The sequence below is a fragment of the Amblyomma americanum genome, chromosome 10 (assembly GCF_052857255.1).
Source record: "Amblyomma americanum isolate KBUSLIRL-KWMA chromosome 10, ASM5285725v1, whole genome shotgun sequence".
Classification (NCBI taxonomy): Eukaryota; Metazoa; Arthropoda; class Arachnida; order Ixodida; family Ixodidae; genus Amblyomma; species Amblyomma americanum.
Window position 1 is genome coordinate 51,550,193 of NC_135506.1, and position 17,822 is coordinate 51,568,014.

Here is a 17,822-nt window from a genome sequence, read left to right on the forward strand (position 1 = left end):
AGTCACGGCGCCGCGCCGCCGGCAGCTACTCCGCACCACGTGACCAACCATGTGACAGCGTGGCGGCGCCGTCACGCTGAAGGCTCGAAATGCTACCGTAATGTAGCTATCGTTACAAAAAACTTACTGTGGATGTTTTTTAGCTTCTGCCCACTGGAAATGATTATACCCTGTTCCAGTGGCCATCAGAACATAGTGGAGGAGGTGCCAGTAAGAGTTAGCGCTCGTCTCGAGCAGAGTGTTTTTGAAATGTGCTATTGCGCTACGCTTCTCTGCATATGTATCATCAACTAACCCGAAATTACAATTTACTCATGTTGATTTCTTACACATATGATCACTTTTACGTGTAGCCTTCATCTTAAGGAACATTTTGTGCATTACTCCAGCCTCATTTTAGGTGTCACATGCAAAGCAAGGTTTTGCCGGCCCGGAAACTTCTTCTGTGTTCAGATGCATTGAACTGCCGGTCCCAAAAGAATCAAAGATCATGAAGCCAAGAATTACCGCTCGTTTCGTCACCTTCTCGCTTTCCGTGTTTCTGCGTTACGCCTCAGTGCAAACATGGTACGTGCGCAACCCTATGTGGACACCTGTCGTTTGCCTTAACAGATTACATACACAGATGAGAAGTTTGGGAATATAGAAGAAAGGGAAATTAGTGGTAGCCAACTTTACATGTATGGTCCTGGGCATGCTTGCGTGGTTTCGGCTCAATTTTGCCCAGCCGGGCAGTGTTGAAATGCGCTGAGATGCCAAAGACTACCGCCACTTCAACGGGAAAACGCTCCAAAAAATGGTTGTGGCTTAGCTCTGGTTAAACCTGAATTGACGCGATAGCTACAGCTGGCCGAGTGGAACTTGCTCAGTCGAATTGTAAAGTAAGACTTTCGCCGATACGTTTCGCTGGGCTTTCATGTACTACTTCTTCATGTACTACGTCCCTGGACGCGGATTCACTCTCTCTCCCTCCCCTCTTCACCCCCCACCCCCTCGGCTTACCGGCGCGCCGCGCCGCCGGCGGCTGCTCCGCATCACGTGGCCAACCGCGTGGCCAACCACGTGACGACCTCCACAGTGGCCACGGCGCCGCCACGCTGAAGGCTCGAAATGCTAGCATAATGTAGCTATCGCTACAAATTTGCACTTCATTTCTCCTCGAGAGCAGGTGCAAGTATGAAATGCATATCAGGAAAGGCCTAGCACTTTTTAACATGCTTCGTTGATGGTGGCATCCACACTGGGGTACTGGTAATGTCTTCTGGCTGCTGAACGCTTCCGTGCCTTCACCTGATGTCTCTGCCTACAGCCTCTGTCTCCAGCGTCCATCCGTGCCTACCAGCTGTGTTCTTGTGTACGCGTCTATGTGTCTCTGATGGTACACCTCCCCCCTTTTCATATTCAATTAAATTTTGGCATTACAGCTAGGAATCGCGCATGACCTCTTTGCTGCTAACGCGGCTGGAGTAGCCCCCGCTATCTGCCAATAAGCTTGACAGCGCACTCAGCTCAGCTTTCGACGCTCCTTTTGATGCTTAGTTGCCGCCGCGTTCAGCAGCTTCTCGATTTTTTTTTTGTGGTGGGTAGCGCGTTCAGCATCTCTCACTGCTTTCGCAGCTCGACTGCCCCCTTCAGCAATTTCAGCAAACAATAGCGTCGCGGAACGAATGAACGGAGGAGCGATGACAAAGATTTCAAACACGCACCGCGAAAAAATACAAGTTTGAGAAGCTGTGGCTATGGCCGAGTACTCTGAGCCAAGAAACATCACTAACAAGCCTAACAGAATTCCTCAATAACTTCTGGGCCGAACAAAAAAAATTGTCGAGGCCTGGAAGACGGAAGAGGTACACTTCATACCCAAAACTGGGGAAAGAAATGAACGTGGCGAACCTAAGACCGATCTCGCTCACATTGTGCTCGGAGGAACTGTGAGAAAATATGGTTTATGGGGGTTTGAAGTTCCAAAGCAACTCAGGCTATGAGGGACGCCGTAGTGAAGGGCTCCGGAAATTTCGACCACCTGGGGTTCTTTTACGTGCACTGACATCGCACAGCACACGGGCCTCTAGATTTTCGCCTCCATCGAAATTCGACAACTCTTAGAAAATAATCCTCAAAAGTCTATGAAAGCAAATGGAAAAAGAAGGCCGAAACCCACACATTATTTGTGCCTTGTGAACAAGCCTATAAACCCATGACATTTTTCTAGAGTTAAATGTGGGAATAATACAGATATGTCGAGAGGCAACCAAAGCCAAAGCTATACTAGCATCGGATCCTAAGGGCGGCATTATGAGTAAAAAACTGCAACAGACGCACGACAGAGGGAGAAGACAACCCAGGGCGGTGTGTTGTCTTACCGCCCTGTGTTGTCTTCTCCCTCTGTCTTGCGTCTGTTGCGGTTTTTTACTCATAATGTCGCACCAACTGGCCTACGACTTTACCCTGTTAAACTAAGGGCGGTATTTGGCAATGTGAAGCAAATACCATACTTAACAACCTACAGAACACGAACTGTAGTGAAATGACGTAAATATATATATATATATATATATATATATATATATATATATATATATATATATATATATATATATATATATATATATATATATATATATATATATATATATATATATATATATACATATATATATATTAAATAGTTTCTGGTCGAACGTACAGTTAATCTCAGTGCATTCAAGACCGCGGAAGAACTCATAAACATGGGCGACAGTGGAACCCCACATGCTGTAGCATTACCCTATATCATATTTAACACTGCCATGCTGGGGCTTCCACCGAAACTCTGCGCTGATGACGTCACAATATGGATTAACACGGAAAACGAAGAAGAAATAACACACAGTCTGCAGGTAGCTGCAAACTCCGTACAAATATGTGCAGAAGAAAGCGGGCGAACATGCAGTCCGAACAAATCAGAACTGGTTATATTCACGAAGGGAGAAACAGGAACCCCATCGAGGTGCAACTTAACGCATACAGAATTAAGTCCCAAGGGCTAAAAACGCCTTTGGATATGTCAGAAAGAAGCCAAATTTTTCTTTACAAGCATGCACACAGACATAGATGAGAATATCATGGTACGGCTACTTGAGTTGGGGTATGAAAATAAACCATGAATTCATTGAATCGCGCAAAGGCACTCGGAATCCGGAAATGATTAGAACAAGACGCCTAGACAAGACCGGCATTGAGCCGAATGATTCTCGCTCGCTTAATTTCAATCTGGATAAAAGAAAACGTCCCAAAACGCTGGGGAAAAAGGAGTAACAGAAAGTTGCACAATTGTTCTGTTCTGCAGGCGCTGTTCTTGTGTTTTGTACACTTTTTCACGCCTAGAATATTTAATCGAGCGAAGATCATTTGTCTCTGCTCTGCCCCTTTTTGAAATACGACAAAGGCAGTGCACTGAGGCAACGTCCTTTGTACGCTTCTACTGAGGCCAATCTGCAGAAAAATGGCGGCGGCGTTCATACGCACGCAGCAGCTGGCGCATACATACTCACGAGTGCGTGATGCGATGGGGGACCTCGACGACCTTGTGCAGTCCGCAGCTGCGTAACACGCGGGCCACGTACTCTGCCGCGTGTTTGCCGCCAGGCTCGCCCGACAGGTGGGTCTCCGCCGTCAGGTTCCTGCGGTTCAGGTTACAGCGTAAGGTGGGGAGAAAGTTTTCATCAACCCTTGTTTCCACAACACGCAGGCACTTGCTGGACCCTAAGATCAAATGCGAGTCTATGAATGCAGAAGATGAGTCTTGCAGTTTACAAAAAAAAAAATTCTCCATGTGCTTTCAGAAATTCGCTATGAGAGAAGCATTGACATGAACTATGCTGTCCCCGAATCTGCAGTTGCCAACGTGCAGGCATTTTAACGTGCCGAATCAGGCACATTAAGGTGCAGAGGTGGGACGTGTTCTAATTTCCGGTAAGCTGGCTCCACTTAGTGACGTTTTTCGCTATTCTACCTCCGATTTCCCACATGCCAACTTCCTCCGTCCCAAGGCCCTCCCTCCCCCTTCCCTCTTTCGAATGTCTGCGGAAATCTTCAGTACTCGAGGCATAATAAGAAGCTTTGAATGCGCCGTCAGGTGTGCACATACTCATCTCTCATGCCGGCTCGCTACACATGCGCTCTATTTACGTAAGGGGGGGACCATGGTGCCAGCACTCCATGTCGGCTAAGCGTTGAGGGGCAGCGACGCGGGCAGCAGAAGTTCGCGCCAGTGGCCCGAATTATACCCGTCACGGAAAGCGATTGGACGGGTTGATAGCGATAAGCCTAAGCCTGGCACTAAGAGAAAGAGGGAGCACATTCTGGGGGCAGTGACAGTGATGGAGACAATGGCTGTCACGAATTTTCGCGGTGGTGCTCGCGTCTGTGTACTGATAGCGGATTTCGTTCAAGGGCTGTGTATTTCAGGGAATTAGTACAAGCCGTACGCGAGCGAAGAGTCACGATTTTTTTTACCCGGAATTTGAAGAGAAAGAGATACGTCGATTTTGTCATGGAAAGTGCAGCATGGGAAACCAGGAGGAAAGAGAGGGAAACGCCAACGCTGTCCTTACCGCAGAAAAGTGCAGTATTTGTATACTCCCGTGCCTCATGTGCTTGCTTTGCCCTCAGTGTTTGCTGTGCCGACGAACCACCAACTCGCACAAGCTCCCGCAGTTGCGTCTTTTTATTTTCTCCCTATAGACTAAGCTACGTTTAGTCCGTCTGGTCTCTAGGCCCGGATATTGTGATGACACCCTGTCATGGTCTTTCTCCAGTTCGTCTCCGCGCTTGTCCTTGGCGACTTAGAATTCAGTAGCTTGCTGGGCTCACTTAAATCACAGGTTATGGCGGCGAGGGGAGCGGCATTGTGGGGGACTGGCAGAGCCATAGCCGGTTTTATTCGCAGATTTTAAATCGACAACAAATTCCACTAACACATGAACCATGAACGAACTGTCCCACCAAGAAGTACGTGTATTCGCAGATGTTAGCGGAAAGTTTCACATTTAGAGCAATAATGTGAAGAAGTTCTGTTGGGCAAAGTCTAAAATATCTCAGGCTTTCTTCACAACGAGAAAATTAAGGAATAATAGATAACTATGACGAAAACCTTGTCCGTGTTCCTCTGTGCGCCGCTAGTCCACAGTTGGAGACATTGTCCTAAATTAGCCACTTGAAGATAACAGCGCGGAAAACGGGGACTTCAATGATAAAAAACACAGGACAAGCGCTGACTTTCAACTTAAGTTTAATCATAGGAAACAGAAAAAATAAGGAAACAGGCAAAGAGCGAACAACAAAACCACAAGGCAAGTGCAATATGTTGGGTCAAGATAGGCAACCTCACTGCCACGCAGGCGCAGCGATGGTTTGCTGACGCACAATCTTGTTTTTTTTTTCTCATTTGGTAGGCTTCTAGGATTTCTCTGGTCAATTGGTCGGGTTGTTTATACAATATGTGACTATAGTATAAGGAAGGAAAGCATGATTGACACTCTCGGCAATGATCAACTAAATTAGTGGAGCGGGTGGAATCTAATGAGTTAAGATGTTCTCTGAGTCGTGTGTTAATACACCGTGCCGTTTGACAAATGTAAATTTTACCACAGGACAGAGGTATTTTATACACTACGCCCTCCGATCAGGGCAAAAATTTCTTATCATGCTTAGTGCCACAAGACGCTAGAGATTTATTATGATTTCGAGCTTTATTTTCAACAATTGAACAAATTTTCGAGAGCTTATTTGGTGCCGAAAAAAAACAACATCAATTTCATACCTCTGGGCCACATTTTTAAGACCATGTGACAGGCGGTGTACATAGGAAACGACTGCGACCTTTTTCTGTTTCTGTTCTTTCTGTGAAGAAGGCGGCCACGCCGAGGTTTTCAGCTTTTTAACTATTTTGTTGGAACCCAAAGTGATGAGCTCATCTGAATAACCTGCATCCCTAAGCCTCTTAGCCTGGTCATCGAAGCTTAGTTTTATAGCATGGTGACAGGATTTTGACAATGCCGATGACAAAGATGAAACAACAATTCCGATTTTTACTACCTTTGAATGATGCGATTTCTAGTTCAGCAACGGTTTTTCAGCCCGTGGTGAGTATTTCTAACACATGTGTCCCTCCTCTATAGTTAACTATAGAGGAGTCCCTGCTCCTGCGTGATGGTGAGGTCGCCTATCTTGACCCAACGTAGTGCACGTGCCTTGTGGTTTTGTTGTTCGGTTGTTTGCTGTTTCTTTATATTCGGCTGTTTCCTGTGATTAAACTTTAGTGTAGAGTCAGCGCTTTTCTTGTGTTTTTTACCCTTTGTCCCCGTTTTTCGCGCTGTTATTTTTAAAAATCTATCACCAACTCGCCCGCCTAGCTATCGTGTTGAATTCCACTTGAAGAGTTACTGAGAAGCATACGTAACCCTATATTACCCAATTGAGGGCCGGACCTCCTCGTCGAGATTTAGACCGGTTATGGCTGTTATCACGGAAACGTCATTTTTCAGTTCAGGAGAAGCTACTTCATTGTACCACACAATCTGAAGCTATATCTGGCGCCCAGTCGCATATTTTTCTGAGGTTCTTAAGACATAGCCATCGCTGTCGCCGTTGTCGTTACAGACTCCTCAGCACCCTCGTGAAAGAAGTTATCTTACGTTCAATTCATTGCATTCTGAAATAATTTACCTTTTGAGATTTTCGAAGAATGTCTGGGGACACCACACTCAAATAAATCAAAATACGCTAGTAGACTAGCTTAAGCAGTGCACTTCTTACAGTCTTGTTGGTGTCCCATCGTGGTCGGCCACTATCATTCGTTTCGAGCGCAGCTATTTGAAATCGGCTTTAAATGACGTACAGCTACACAGCGACGCAAGCTGCAAGTGATAATGACGACAGTAGCTGGCAGCTGCCTTTATGTGGCGCTTCAGGGGAGCTTGCCGCGCTAGGAGGTTCATAGACGCGTGAAATGCAGTTGCTGTTTACGAATCCCCCACCCCCAAATATATCAGCTCCAAAGTGAGGGCGAGGGGCCCAAACACGAGCGTGGCACCTAGCTGAGTGCATATGGGGTTTCCAAAAACAATAAAAATTGCGGGGTGCTCTGAGGGGCCAGTAGAAAGCATTGGTTAGCATTATGCTAGAATGCGTTGGTGCATTTTTAAATCTTAACAAAAATGTAGCGTAAAGACGGGACGAAGAAAATCGAGGACAGGTCTCTCCTGGTCTTCCTGGTCCTGTCATCGTCTTTTTTCGTCCCGTTTTTGTTAAGGATGGCTGACCAACTGGCCCTCCAGCATACTATGCTAAATTTTTAAACCTTGGCTGCCTTTTTAAACCGTGGCAGGGTGACTCATCGGTTGTCCCTATGATTGGCTCAGTTTGGCTACGTGATGCGTGAAACGGCTAGCGGTGGGTTTTATTTTATTTCGGCCAAAACATCCGCGCTTGCGCAAGGGATGGCCGTGATGCAGCCGAGCATGCAGTCGGTTGCGCGATGTAGTATAAACGTTAACGCAAAAATACCGATTATAATCTAAGCGCGAACCAATAGCACAGCCTCAAGTATTGTATGTCCGTCAACAATCTCTGACCTTTATTTTAGACGCTCGCAAGCAATACGGCGAAAGGAGGCGTGGGTAGGAAGCCAGCAGGAAAGGGGTAGGGCCACTACCTCCTCCCTATAGAAAGGCGTTACTAAATAAAGTGCCTAATACAGCCACACCGGAAACGCGGGCACCCACAAACTTCTATGGTCGGATACAAGTGAAGAACGAAGCGTCAAATGGCCCCCAGCAAGTACCGTCTAATGGCGGCATCGACGCCAAGACACCTGTTACACTCTGTCTGGTTAGAGAGCCCTTTTTGAGGGGCATTTTCTGCTCCCTTTCGAGTTGTGTCCGACTAAGGAAATTCACATGTGCTGCTGAGAATTTCACCCGAAATGTTCCTTGATGCGCCGCACGTCTGTAGCGCCCAGCATCATGTGGACGCTGTCCTGGCTGCGCGGTGACGTGGTCGGGGCGTTGACTTTCCGCTGCTCCATCACTGCCCTCGGCTTCGCGCTGGGAAGCTTCTGGAAAGGATTTGAGCGACCAGTCCGCTTTAGTGACTCGTTACACGCAGCGGTGGCCAGAATCATGCCAACTATAAATCAAAATTGATGCCAAAGCTGAGGCTACTCATTGTTCTAGCGAATCAAGGTACTTACCGTGCCTATCCCTTGGCAAGGGAACCTAGTTTGAGTGTCTACTTGTACTGAGACTTGGATCGTGACATGGCGTGACAAATTGGTACCGTGGCTTTGATTGTGGTGATTGGCGGGCGTTCACAGTCATGGTAACTCGGTTCCATGCATGGCACAGGCACCGGTCAATCACTAACCATTTAAACTTGAAAAATGTCGAAAACTATAGTGCTCCTCCTCACCGAGAGAAGGCCTTGAGCGTTTTGAGACCTTTGTAAACAGTAGGCTTTGATATGCCGACCTTGTTTAAATTAAATTAAATTGGTTTTTGGGGAAAAGAAATGGCGTAGTATCTGTCTCACATATCGGCGGATACCCGAGCCGCACCGTAAGGGAGGGGATAAAGGAGGGATTGAAAGAAGGAATGAAGAAAGAGGTGCCGTACTGGAGGGCTCCGGAATAATTTCGACCACTTGGGGATCTTACACCACACTGGCGCCTTAGCGTTTCGCCTCCACCAAAATGCGGCCGCCGCGGTCGGGTTCGAACCCGGGTACACCAGATAAGTAGCCATGCGCCCTAACCACTGAGCCACCGCGGCGGGCTACCTATGGAAAATTGATTTTGAGAAAGGAAAGGGCGCAGTAACTGTCTCGCTTTTGGGGGACACCACAACCGCGCCGTGGGGTAAACAATGAAGCAGGGAGCGAAAGAAAGAAGAGATAAGAGCTCTAAACTGGCTCGTGCACTTTTCTGTCCTCGTTTACTATCTCACTGACGCCTTCCACTCCACCTCACTCTGTGAAGGAATATTGATTTGCCAGGCAATTAATAGGCAGGCACTTACGGTGCAGCTAATACACTTCTCTTTCAAACTCCTTTAAATAAAAGCTTAATCTAACGCACTTACTGACACCTTCTGTGGCTTCCGTTTCGGTGCCAGTCAATTTAGAGGCACAAAACGCACGAGCGCCGCGTATTGCAAACCAAGAAAACAACACGTTTAATAATAATAATAATAATAATAATAATAATAATAATAATAATAATAATAATAATAATAATAATAATAATAATAATAATAATAATAATAGGTTTTTGGGGAAAGGAAATGGCGCAGCCTCTGTCTGACATATTGTTGGACACCTGAACCGCGCCCTGAGGGAAATATTAAATGAGGGAGTGAAAGAAGAAAGGAAGAAAGAGGTGCCGTAGTGGAAGGCTCCGGAATAATTTCGACCACCTGGAGATCTTTACGTGCACTGACATAGCACAGCACACGGGCGCCTAAGCGTTTTCCCTCCATAAAAACGCAGCCGCCACGGTCGGGTTCGAACCCGGAAACTCCGGATAAGTAGCCTAGCGCCCTAACCACTGAGACACCTCGGCGGAGCAACACGTTTCATCTGTTGGATTTTAAAAGCAGTTCGTGTCTGTGTATGGTTGTGAATGCCCTTGTAGTCAAAAGACGATCCACAAAAATGACTCTCTAGGCAATGTACACTCTTGGTCAAAAGTTCACAGACCACACGGTTTGATTACAAACAGTCTGGTGCTGCTTTTAGGGAATACTTTGGAACTCGTATAGCAAGAAGGTGCAGGAATGAGAGTTTATACAGTAGAAGCTGCACTGAACAATCCATCAGGGAGGCGTTCTCCAAGCGCCGTTCTCCAAGCCCCGTTCTCCAAGCGCGAGGTCTTGCATGTTTCCTCTGGCTCTGCGGTTGCTGTAAGTGCTTCCACTTAAAGGTACTTTCTAGGAAAATGTCGTTAACGTGGTTGCGCCATTCGCATGCTTATGAGCGCCTCTTAAACAGTGTATACGGTTCTATTAGGCGTAGTATTTACACGAGGCCATAAGGTCGTATTATGTGTTTCCTAAGTTGCCTAAAACACGCAGACACATCGAGAAAGAGCACTTAAAGCGCTCAGTTGACAAATTATTCATACAGTTGTAATAAACAGACGGCAAAATAATGCTACGCCATCTTGTACATATTAGAACATTTCTTATTTCGAAGAGACACGGCATCGCTCACATATGCCTGGCGCGTAAGCTGTTTTTCCTACTTATTCCCCACACCCCTACCCCCCAAAGCGCTCTCCTTAGTTGACTGAGTTTCGTTCCATAGACCGCCACGGACCTGGTGCTTTGCCTGTTACGATTCTGACCAACACCGGCCTGTGACGTATGCAAGACGTGGAGGCGCTATTGTCGTCACGAGGCAGCGTCATCTGGGGCTGCAACACTTAAAAATGCACATAATCTAATGATTTACCAATGGTTATCAGATTTCGCAAAGAACCAATGAAGGTAGCCTTATATTAGTCATCATCATCATCGGCCTGACTATACCTACTGCGGGGCAAATGCCTCTCCAATGCCGCTCCAACTAACCTTGTCCTTTGCCGGCTGCGCCCACCATATTCCGGCAAACTTCCTAAGCTCATCCGCCCACCTATCTTTCTGCCGCCCCCTGATACGCTTGCCTTCTCTTGCAATTCACTCCGTGACCCTTAAGGACCAGCGGTTATCTTGCCTTCGCATCACATACCCTGCCCAAGCCCATTTCTTCCTCTTGATTTCGACTAGGATGTCATTAACCCGCGTTTATTCTTTCACCCACTCTGCCCGCTTCCGGATTACGGTCTCTTGATGTTACACCTATCATTTTTCTTACATTACAGCTTTTTAAAACCGTTCATATGTTAGGTAACTTGTTGCACTTCTTGCCGCGGGCACTTTCCTCGGAACGGGTGCTGTACACATGCAGTGCGGTGGCCGTAGATGCAAAGCTATGGCGGAGAAAGTGGGGTCAAACTCCCACAGTTCCTCTCGCGAAAGTTGTGTTCTATCTTCTCGAAGCTTCGGCCACGGTCCCGACTGCCGTCGTGGCCAGTGTACAGAAAAGCCACGGACCACCAAGACTGCCCTTCTTAATCCTTAGCGAGGTTCCTTGGTATACTTACTGTCGCGGCCGTCTTCACCGTCGACTCGGTGCGCTGGATCCCGACAACCAGGAGGGAGGTCGTCGCTGTGGCCAGAACCACGGCGACGGCGGTGTAGACGAGAAGTCTGGACGCCGACGAACTGAGCAGGTTTGAACCGACGCCACACAAACCGGCCGAGGAAACCTGCCGCACCTCACTAAAGTCTCTTGCCTCTGGATGGCTCATGTTGAATCGGGATCTGTAATGAAAAAGAAGAGTGAAACGTACAAACTGATAATCGAGAGATATTCGCCGACCGGTTTCAATCCACTCTCTTTCGCTTGGTTCTTCGTCATGGAGTAGGCAGCAAATAAAGGGATAGTTACCTTTCATACCCATTTGAGCTCAAGCATACGGTTGCGAAGTAAAGCTTCATATTTTAAACTTTTACTGCTTAAGGCAACAGCTGTATCTTAGCGGTACTCACCTACGGGGCAGAAACGTAGAGGCTAACGAACAGGGTTCCGCTTAAGTTGAGGACAACGCAGCGAACTATGCAAACAAAAATTACAGGTGTAACGTTAAGAGACCGGAAGCGGTCAGAGTGGGTGAGGAAACAAACGCGTGTTAATAGCATATCCTAGTCGAAATCAACGGGAAGAAATGGGCTTGGGCAGGGCATGAAATGCGAAGGAAAGATAATAACCGCGTGTCCTGAAAGGTAACGGAGTGGATTCAAAGAGAAGGCAAGCGTAGCAGGGGGTGGCAGAAGGTTAGGAGGACGGATGAGATTAGAGATTAGGAAGTTTGCAGGCATATGGTGGGCGCAGCTGGCAAAGGACAGGGTTAATTGGAGAGACATGGTAAAGGCCTTTGCCCTGCAGCGGGTGTAGTCAGGCTGATGATGATTGCTTAAGAAAAGCTGTTCCTGATTTGGGGCCTCGACTTGGAATGACTATCAATTGTAGCTAGTTGCCCAACGAAGGTGGCTGATAGTTGCCATGGAGAGGCAAAAATCAAGAAGGAAATATGCTTCAAGGTAGGGGATAACTGTCATGCTATCAACATTCGTCTCAGCTGGATCATACGGATGCAATACAAGGCAGGACATTTTCTGATCGACCGGAAGTACGAAAGTATGGTCGCAATGAAACATAAAGCTAACCACTGGATTTTATTGAAGTACGAAACTTGAGAAAGGTACACACGTCGTGAACAGTTAGTAAAACAGAATATTAAGGAATAAATTGAATTTTTTTAGCATCCCGGGGAAACATATTTCAGGCACACGGTGGAATTTTCCCACTATGAATTGGTTGGTGTACATATATAATTTCCTGGGTATACCTAAGGCAGCGATGCAATTGAGGCTGGCTTTTGAATGCTCCTGGCATTTTGATGCCGGGAGTTGCACTCAAGCCTGTGGCTCTTAAATATTTGAGAATCGCCCTGATGGCCTTCCTAGAAAACGAAAACCGAGGTCACAGTTACAGGATTTTTGCTTCCTTTAAGTGACAGAGTCCGTGTGCAGGAGTGCAGGAGCTTTTAGAGATGCTCGTCGATTGTCAAAATTTAGGCAGTGGCAAATTATCTGTCCAGCTGCTTCTTCGCAGTTAGAATGCCCATATGCGGGAGAATATTTTATTGCACTTAGACGGGAATAAGCGCTCCCGAAGGCAACTCTCATGCGGTGGAGACCCGGCACCTTCCATTTGGAAGGTAGCCATGGTCTTCTACTCAGACTATGTACTATACAAAAAAAATATTGAGGGGACAATTAAGCTCTCCTTTAGTGCTATGACGCGAGAGCGCAATGGGTTAATTCCCATATATGCAGAATTCATAGATCGCTGGGAGCCCCCATAGCCCTCCTGGCGTCTGTCTGTCTTGCAGCGGTTAAGCGATGCGCCACTGCCCTGCGATGGCAGGTGCTTCCAGGGGTGGGCCTTGTGCGACCCAGGTTGCTCTTCCAGAGGGACCAGTCATTAATTTAACTGCCACCTGCCACTGTGGGCAGTTTTCTAACTATCCATTTGGCAGGTTGGGACGACGCCGCAAGGTCACGCGACCTAGGTGGCTCACCTGCCTCCTAAGTTGCTCTCAGCGGACCACCTGCCAGAGCCATGCTCGTGATTTTTTGCTCACAATGCCGACAACCCTGACACCGGATTTTCTGGTGAATGGAGCCGTTAACGCTATCGCGCAAAAAAGAGAAGCGCTGAGCCTTAGACCGGTTACAGGAATTGTAGATGTGACTGGAGACGGGAGTCAGGACGATCAAGTCGCCGTCTGCAAGGCTTAGCGTATCTACCTCTCTTCCGCCCTTCGAGGGAGAGCAAAGAAGGATACAGCACGCCGCCACGAAGCGCCAGTGCAGAAAGCAATGCAGGAGACGTCAGCGCACGCCAAAGAATGCGCACTTACAGTCGTCGAAACCTGCGTGCGGAGAAGACCGAGTTGCTCAACGTCTTCATCTTGAGTTCGAACAAAGAACGACCTGCTCCTTCTTCTTCAGCTACAATCACTGTCCCCAGCTGCCTCTTCCTCTTTAATTCGTACAGCAATGTGGCATGCATTAGCCGCGAGGCACACTGCACGTAACAATAGCACTGCACAATTTGAAAGTATGAGGTGAGCCTTTGGACAACGTCATTGGGACTCTGTTCCTTGATTGAAATTCGAAATTTTTTATTCTTAAAGTGAATGCAGTAAATATGTGTCAAACTCTGTCAGGAACCGTAGGGATATACTAGTCATTATTTAGAAATATAAATGCACTCCGGCAGACGCTCCGCTGCTCCCAAATGAACATATCTGAAGTTGTATACTATGAACCAAGGAAGGCATGTAGAGGAACGCCTAGACAACAAAAAAAAAAGTTGGAGACGAGACTTTAGCTCTCTCTTAAAGGTATGACGCGATAGCTTTAATGGGTTAGTGCTCATACATGCAGAATTGATCATTCGCTATGTTTACCCGCCGTGGTGGCTCAGTGGTTAAGCCTCTCGTCTAATGAGCCGGAGTACCCGGGTTCAAACCCGGCCGCGTTTCCATGGAGGCGAAACGCAAAGGGCGCCCGGGTGCTGTGCGATGTCAGTGAACGTTAGAAATCCCCAGGTGGTCTAAATTACTTCAGAGTCCTCCACTACGGCACCTCTTTCTTCCTCTCTTCTCTCAGTCCCTCCTTTATCCCTTCCCTTACGGCGCGGTTCAGGTGTCCGCCGAGAAGTTAGACAGATACTGCGCCATTTCCTTACCCCGAGAACCAATTTTCATTTTTCTCGCTGCTTTGCATACATAGACACGGGGAGTTGCACCAATCCTGGCGCACTGATGCTTCAGTTTAGCGATGATCGACTGCCCGGTGATAGCAGGTGCTGTCACTGGTGGGGCTTGTGCGACCAAGGTTGCTCTTCCCGAGCGACCTCTAGCGACCAATAATTAATTTAACCGCCATATTCCATGCTCGTCAGTTTGCTCACAATCTGATGGGCAGGTTGAGAGGCCACGTGACCTAGGTACGTTGCTTCTCCATGCATTTTTCACGGCAACGCCGACGGTAACCATGACGCCGGACTTTCCGCAGAATGGGAGCCTTAATGTTCTCGTGTTAAAGCTAAATGAGGTTAATAATCCAAGAACCAAAACACATATCAATCAAATACTGTATATTTATTTATTTTATTAACTCAATAGCTTTCCCGTTCTGCTGAAAATCCGGCCTCAGCACTGGCGGCGTTTTGAGCGCAAAAGCAGGTTTCCACTTGCCATCTAGTTCACGCCACCATGTGACGTCATCACAACCTGCTCACCCTGGCAGGTGGCAACGAATTCAATTCAAGTCGCTTCATTGAGGGGATGGCCCGATGCCGCTGAGGGTTACGAGTACGGATTGCGGTTTTAATAGGGGCCAGCTAAGGCCGCCTCGCATACCAAGCGCCACAACGTGTTCAGTGTCTCTTTATGCCGCCCGCGCTGCTGAATGCAGTCTTCATATGTCAGTATTTAAGTTGGACGGTGCTGGGGACGGCTACTATCCAGTCCTGGGCAGTCCGCTACTTGGCAATGCCCAACTTGGAGGCCTCCATTTCTCAGGATACGGGCGATGGTTTCGCTGGTGCCTCGGGCATAAAGCAGAGTGACGTATTTTTGTGGTTGGGTTGACGGTTGTTGGTCGATTGCTGGGCGCATGTATGTATTTGAAGGCGAATGGGTTTTTGTATAATATTTTCTGGTAACTGTTCATGGTGAGTTCTTTGAATATGTGTGGTGCTTTGCCTACCTGTTTCTCAAGATCGGCCTTGGAAAGAAAGAGCCGAAGGCATTGTCTACAAAATTCGCGGCCCTGACTGCGACGCAAGCTAAATCGGCGAAACCATAAAACCTAAAAGGAAAAATTCGGCAACACAGAAACGACGTCCGAAAATTCGCAAGCGAGCACAATCATGTAGCCAAACATTCCGTAGACTCAGACTGCGCAATTAGAGCTCTTTAGCCGATAGAGACCACCAAATATAGCATAAATAGGTTTAAATGGCCGCAATCACGGAATATGGGCACATGAAATTCTCTCGTAAAAACCCATATGGATATTGAAGTCCCAGGATAGGTTTCTGGAAAAACCTATTCAGGTACTTTACTGGAAATCACTGGTTGAGCAGCACGCGAAAGCGCGAATTTACGGTTGATGATGATGATGATGATGTTATTGTTGTTGTTGCCTTCGTGACAACATCATCATCGTCATCATGTTCTCAGGCTTAATTGCGACCAACTTCCACGTCAACGTTGTTTACCTCAAAGGAAGCCCCACATGCGGTTACAACTGAAAATAAACTATGTCATATAAAATAAGCAGCCATGGCAAGCAAATACTTAGGAAATAAATGTTGAGGAATCTCTGATACATACGAGAAATTGGGGTTTTTGTTCGCAGCCCTACTGCACTGCACTTCAACAAATTCGGTTTCTTCCAGTGGGAGCTCCGCAGTGGCATCGCCATCGCATATAGCTCTTGGAATCGCCGGTCATCCTCTGCAAAGCGGGCGCCTTCAGCTGACGCAACATCTTTCGTCTTGTCAACCTGCATCGTTTTTCGACGCAGATCATGGCCGCCATGCGTGAGCGACGTCTACGTCTCTGCCGACACATCGCAAGACCAGAGGCGCTTAGTGTGCTTGAGTGAAAGAGCCAGTAGTCAGTACTACAAAAGAGGGCGTTAAGAAAACATAAACAGTAGTCTTTGCAGCCCTTCGCTATTGGGAAGTGAGCGAACGGATGTGAGGGGTCGGCAGTGAATGCAGGCGAATTTAGCGGAAAGTCAAATTACGGCTTCCTTAGCATACAGCGCAGGTCTAGTGTAGAATTTATCGATCATGGTGTCATGGCGCTTTGAACGCTTATACGCTTTTGATCGGGAAGTGAAGGCTCATGACCACTTTATTCTATTGCATTCGTACAATACTGCGCCCCAGGAACTTATAGCTGGCGTTAGCTAACTAGGGGCCCAAAATCGGAATGCTCTTATGTCATTGGTTTGTTGGCGTTTCTGCACCCATGTATTCAAGCAAGTTGCATAGGGAAAGGTGTAAAATATAACGAGCCTCTACATATGGCTCTCACAGGTCAAGAAAAGGAATCGGATGTTATGCAGGCATTGTGCTACCAGACCATGGAGGAAGCGTACGAAAGCATGCTAGAGATTATCTTCAGGGTTTTAACAGAGAAGTAAAAGAATATCTGACAGAAGGGATGTCAGGTGAGGAAGCACTCTCACATTATTTACTGGATGCCTGCAGTTCGCATTAAGTTAGTTTGCGCTAAATATTTAGAGGATAGGAGTTTGAGGTTACTACGCGGTAATCTCAAAGGTGATGCATAGCATAGTCCTGGTAAGTAAATTAGGGGTGCATCGCAGCACAAGTTTGAGGACATTAACAGACAATGCTAACTGTAGGCTTAAAACTTTATGCGAAGGAGACTGGCGCTGTATGCTCCAGTTTGCCGATGGAGTTACAATTCAGGACAGGTAATGAGGTTATGGCAATATTAAGGTAGTGTGCAGCATAAGCCATGTAGTCACGGAAGATTTGGACCATGAGCAAGAACATAGCACGGAAAGGAGAATTGGTTGTGAATTTTGCAGGAACTCTAATGATATGAACAGCAGGCTACCAGACATTATTTTCACTGCTATGGTAAGAGTAGCAGCCTTACGGAATCTCTCAAGAGATACTATACTGCTGATGCATACTGCAAGTGCACCTATACGGCCAAAACTTGGCGGCCAACAAAGAAATGCGAGACTATGAGCCAAGACTTCTCTTATTCTCTTCTATTATCTGCACAATTCGCTAGTACTTGAGTGGTTGCGGTCTAGAAAACTTGAAATTGCAGTGTCCAGTGGCTACAGAAATTAGCCGGCGAATCGCTGTTTTGCATGTCTACATGCCCACTGAAGCGTTGTGCTGCAAACCGGTGTTACGTGTTTGTTGTTAACAGATGACGACCACGACCTACCACAGCAGTACTTCTCTGCCTACGCAGGTTCAGAAGGTGAGTGGATGTGATATGACGGGGTATAGATTGCGCCTAGTTCAGCGATAAACAACATTTTCAGGCGGGTGATACAATTACTGCCGCACCTGACACTTCAGTTCTGGCGTGTTAAAGCGGTACTGCG

The 17,822-nt window shown here is 47.2% G+C and overlaps 1 protein-coding gene across 1 annotated transcript in view; it reads right to left on the reverse strand.

The window, feature by feature from the left end:
* LOC144108290 (aminopeptidase NAALADL1-like) overlaps positions 1-13,648 on the reverse strand; it is a 48,242-nt gene extending 34,594 nt beyond the window's left edge. The window contains exons 1-4 of the mRNA XM_077641558.1: positions 13,565-13,648; positions 11,180-11,399; positions 7,962-8,098; positions 3,534-3,662 (exon numbers count right to left, since the gene is read on the reverse strand). Coding sequence (XP_077497684.1) covers positions 3,534-3,662; positions 7,962-8,098; positions 11,180-11,399; positions 13,565-13,614 — 536 coding nt within the window. The 5' untranslated portion in view covers positions 13,615-13,648. The remainder of the gene's footprint in view (positions 1-3,533; positions 3,663-7,961; positions 8,099-11,179; positions 11,400-13,564) is intronic.
* Positions 13,649-17,822: the final 4,174 nt, after the last annotated feature.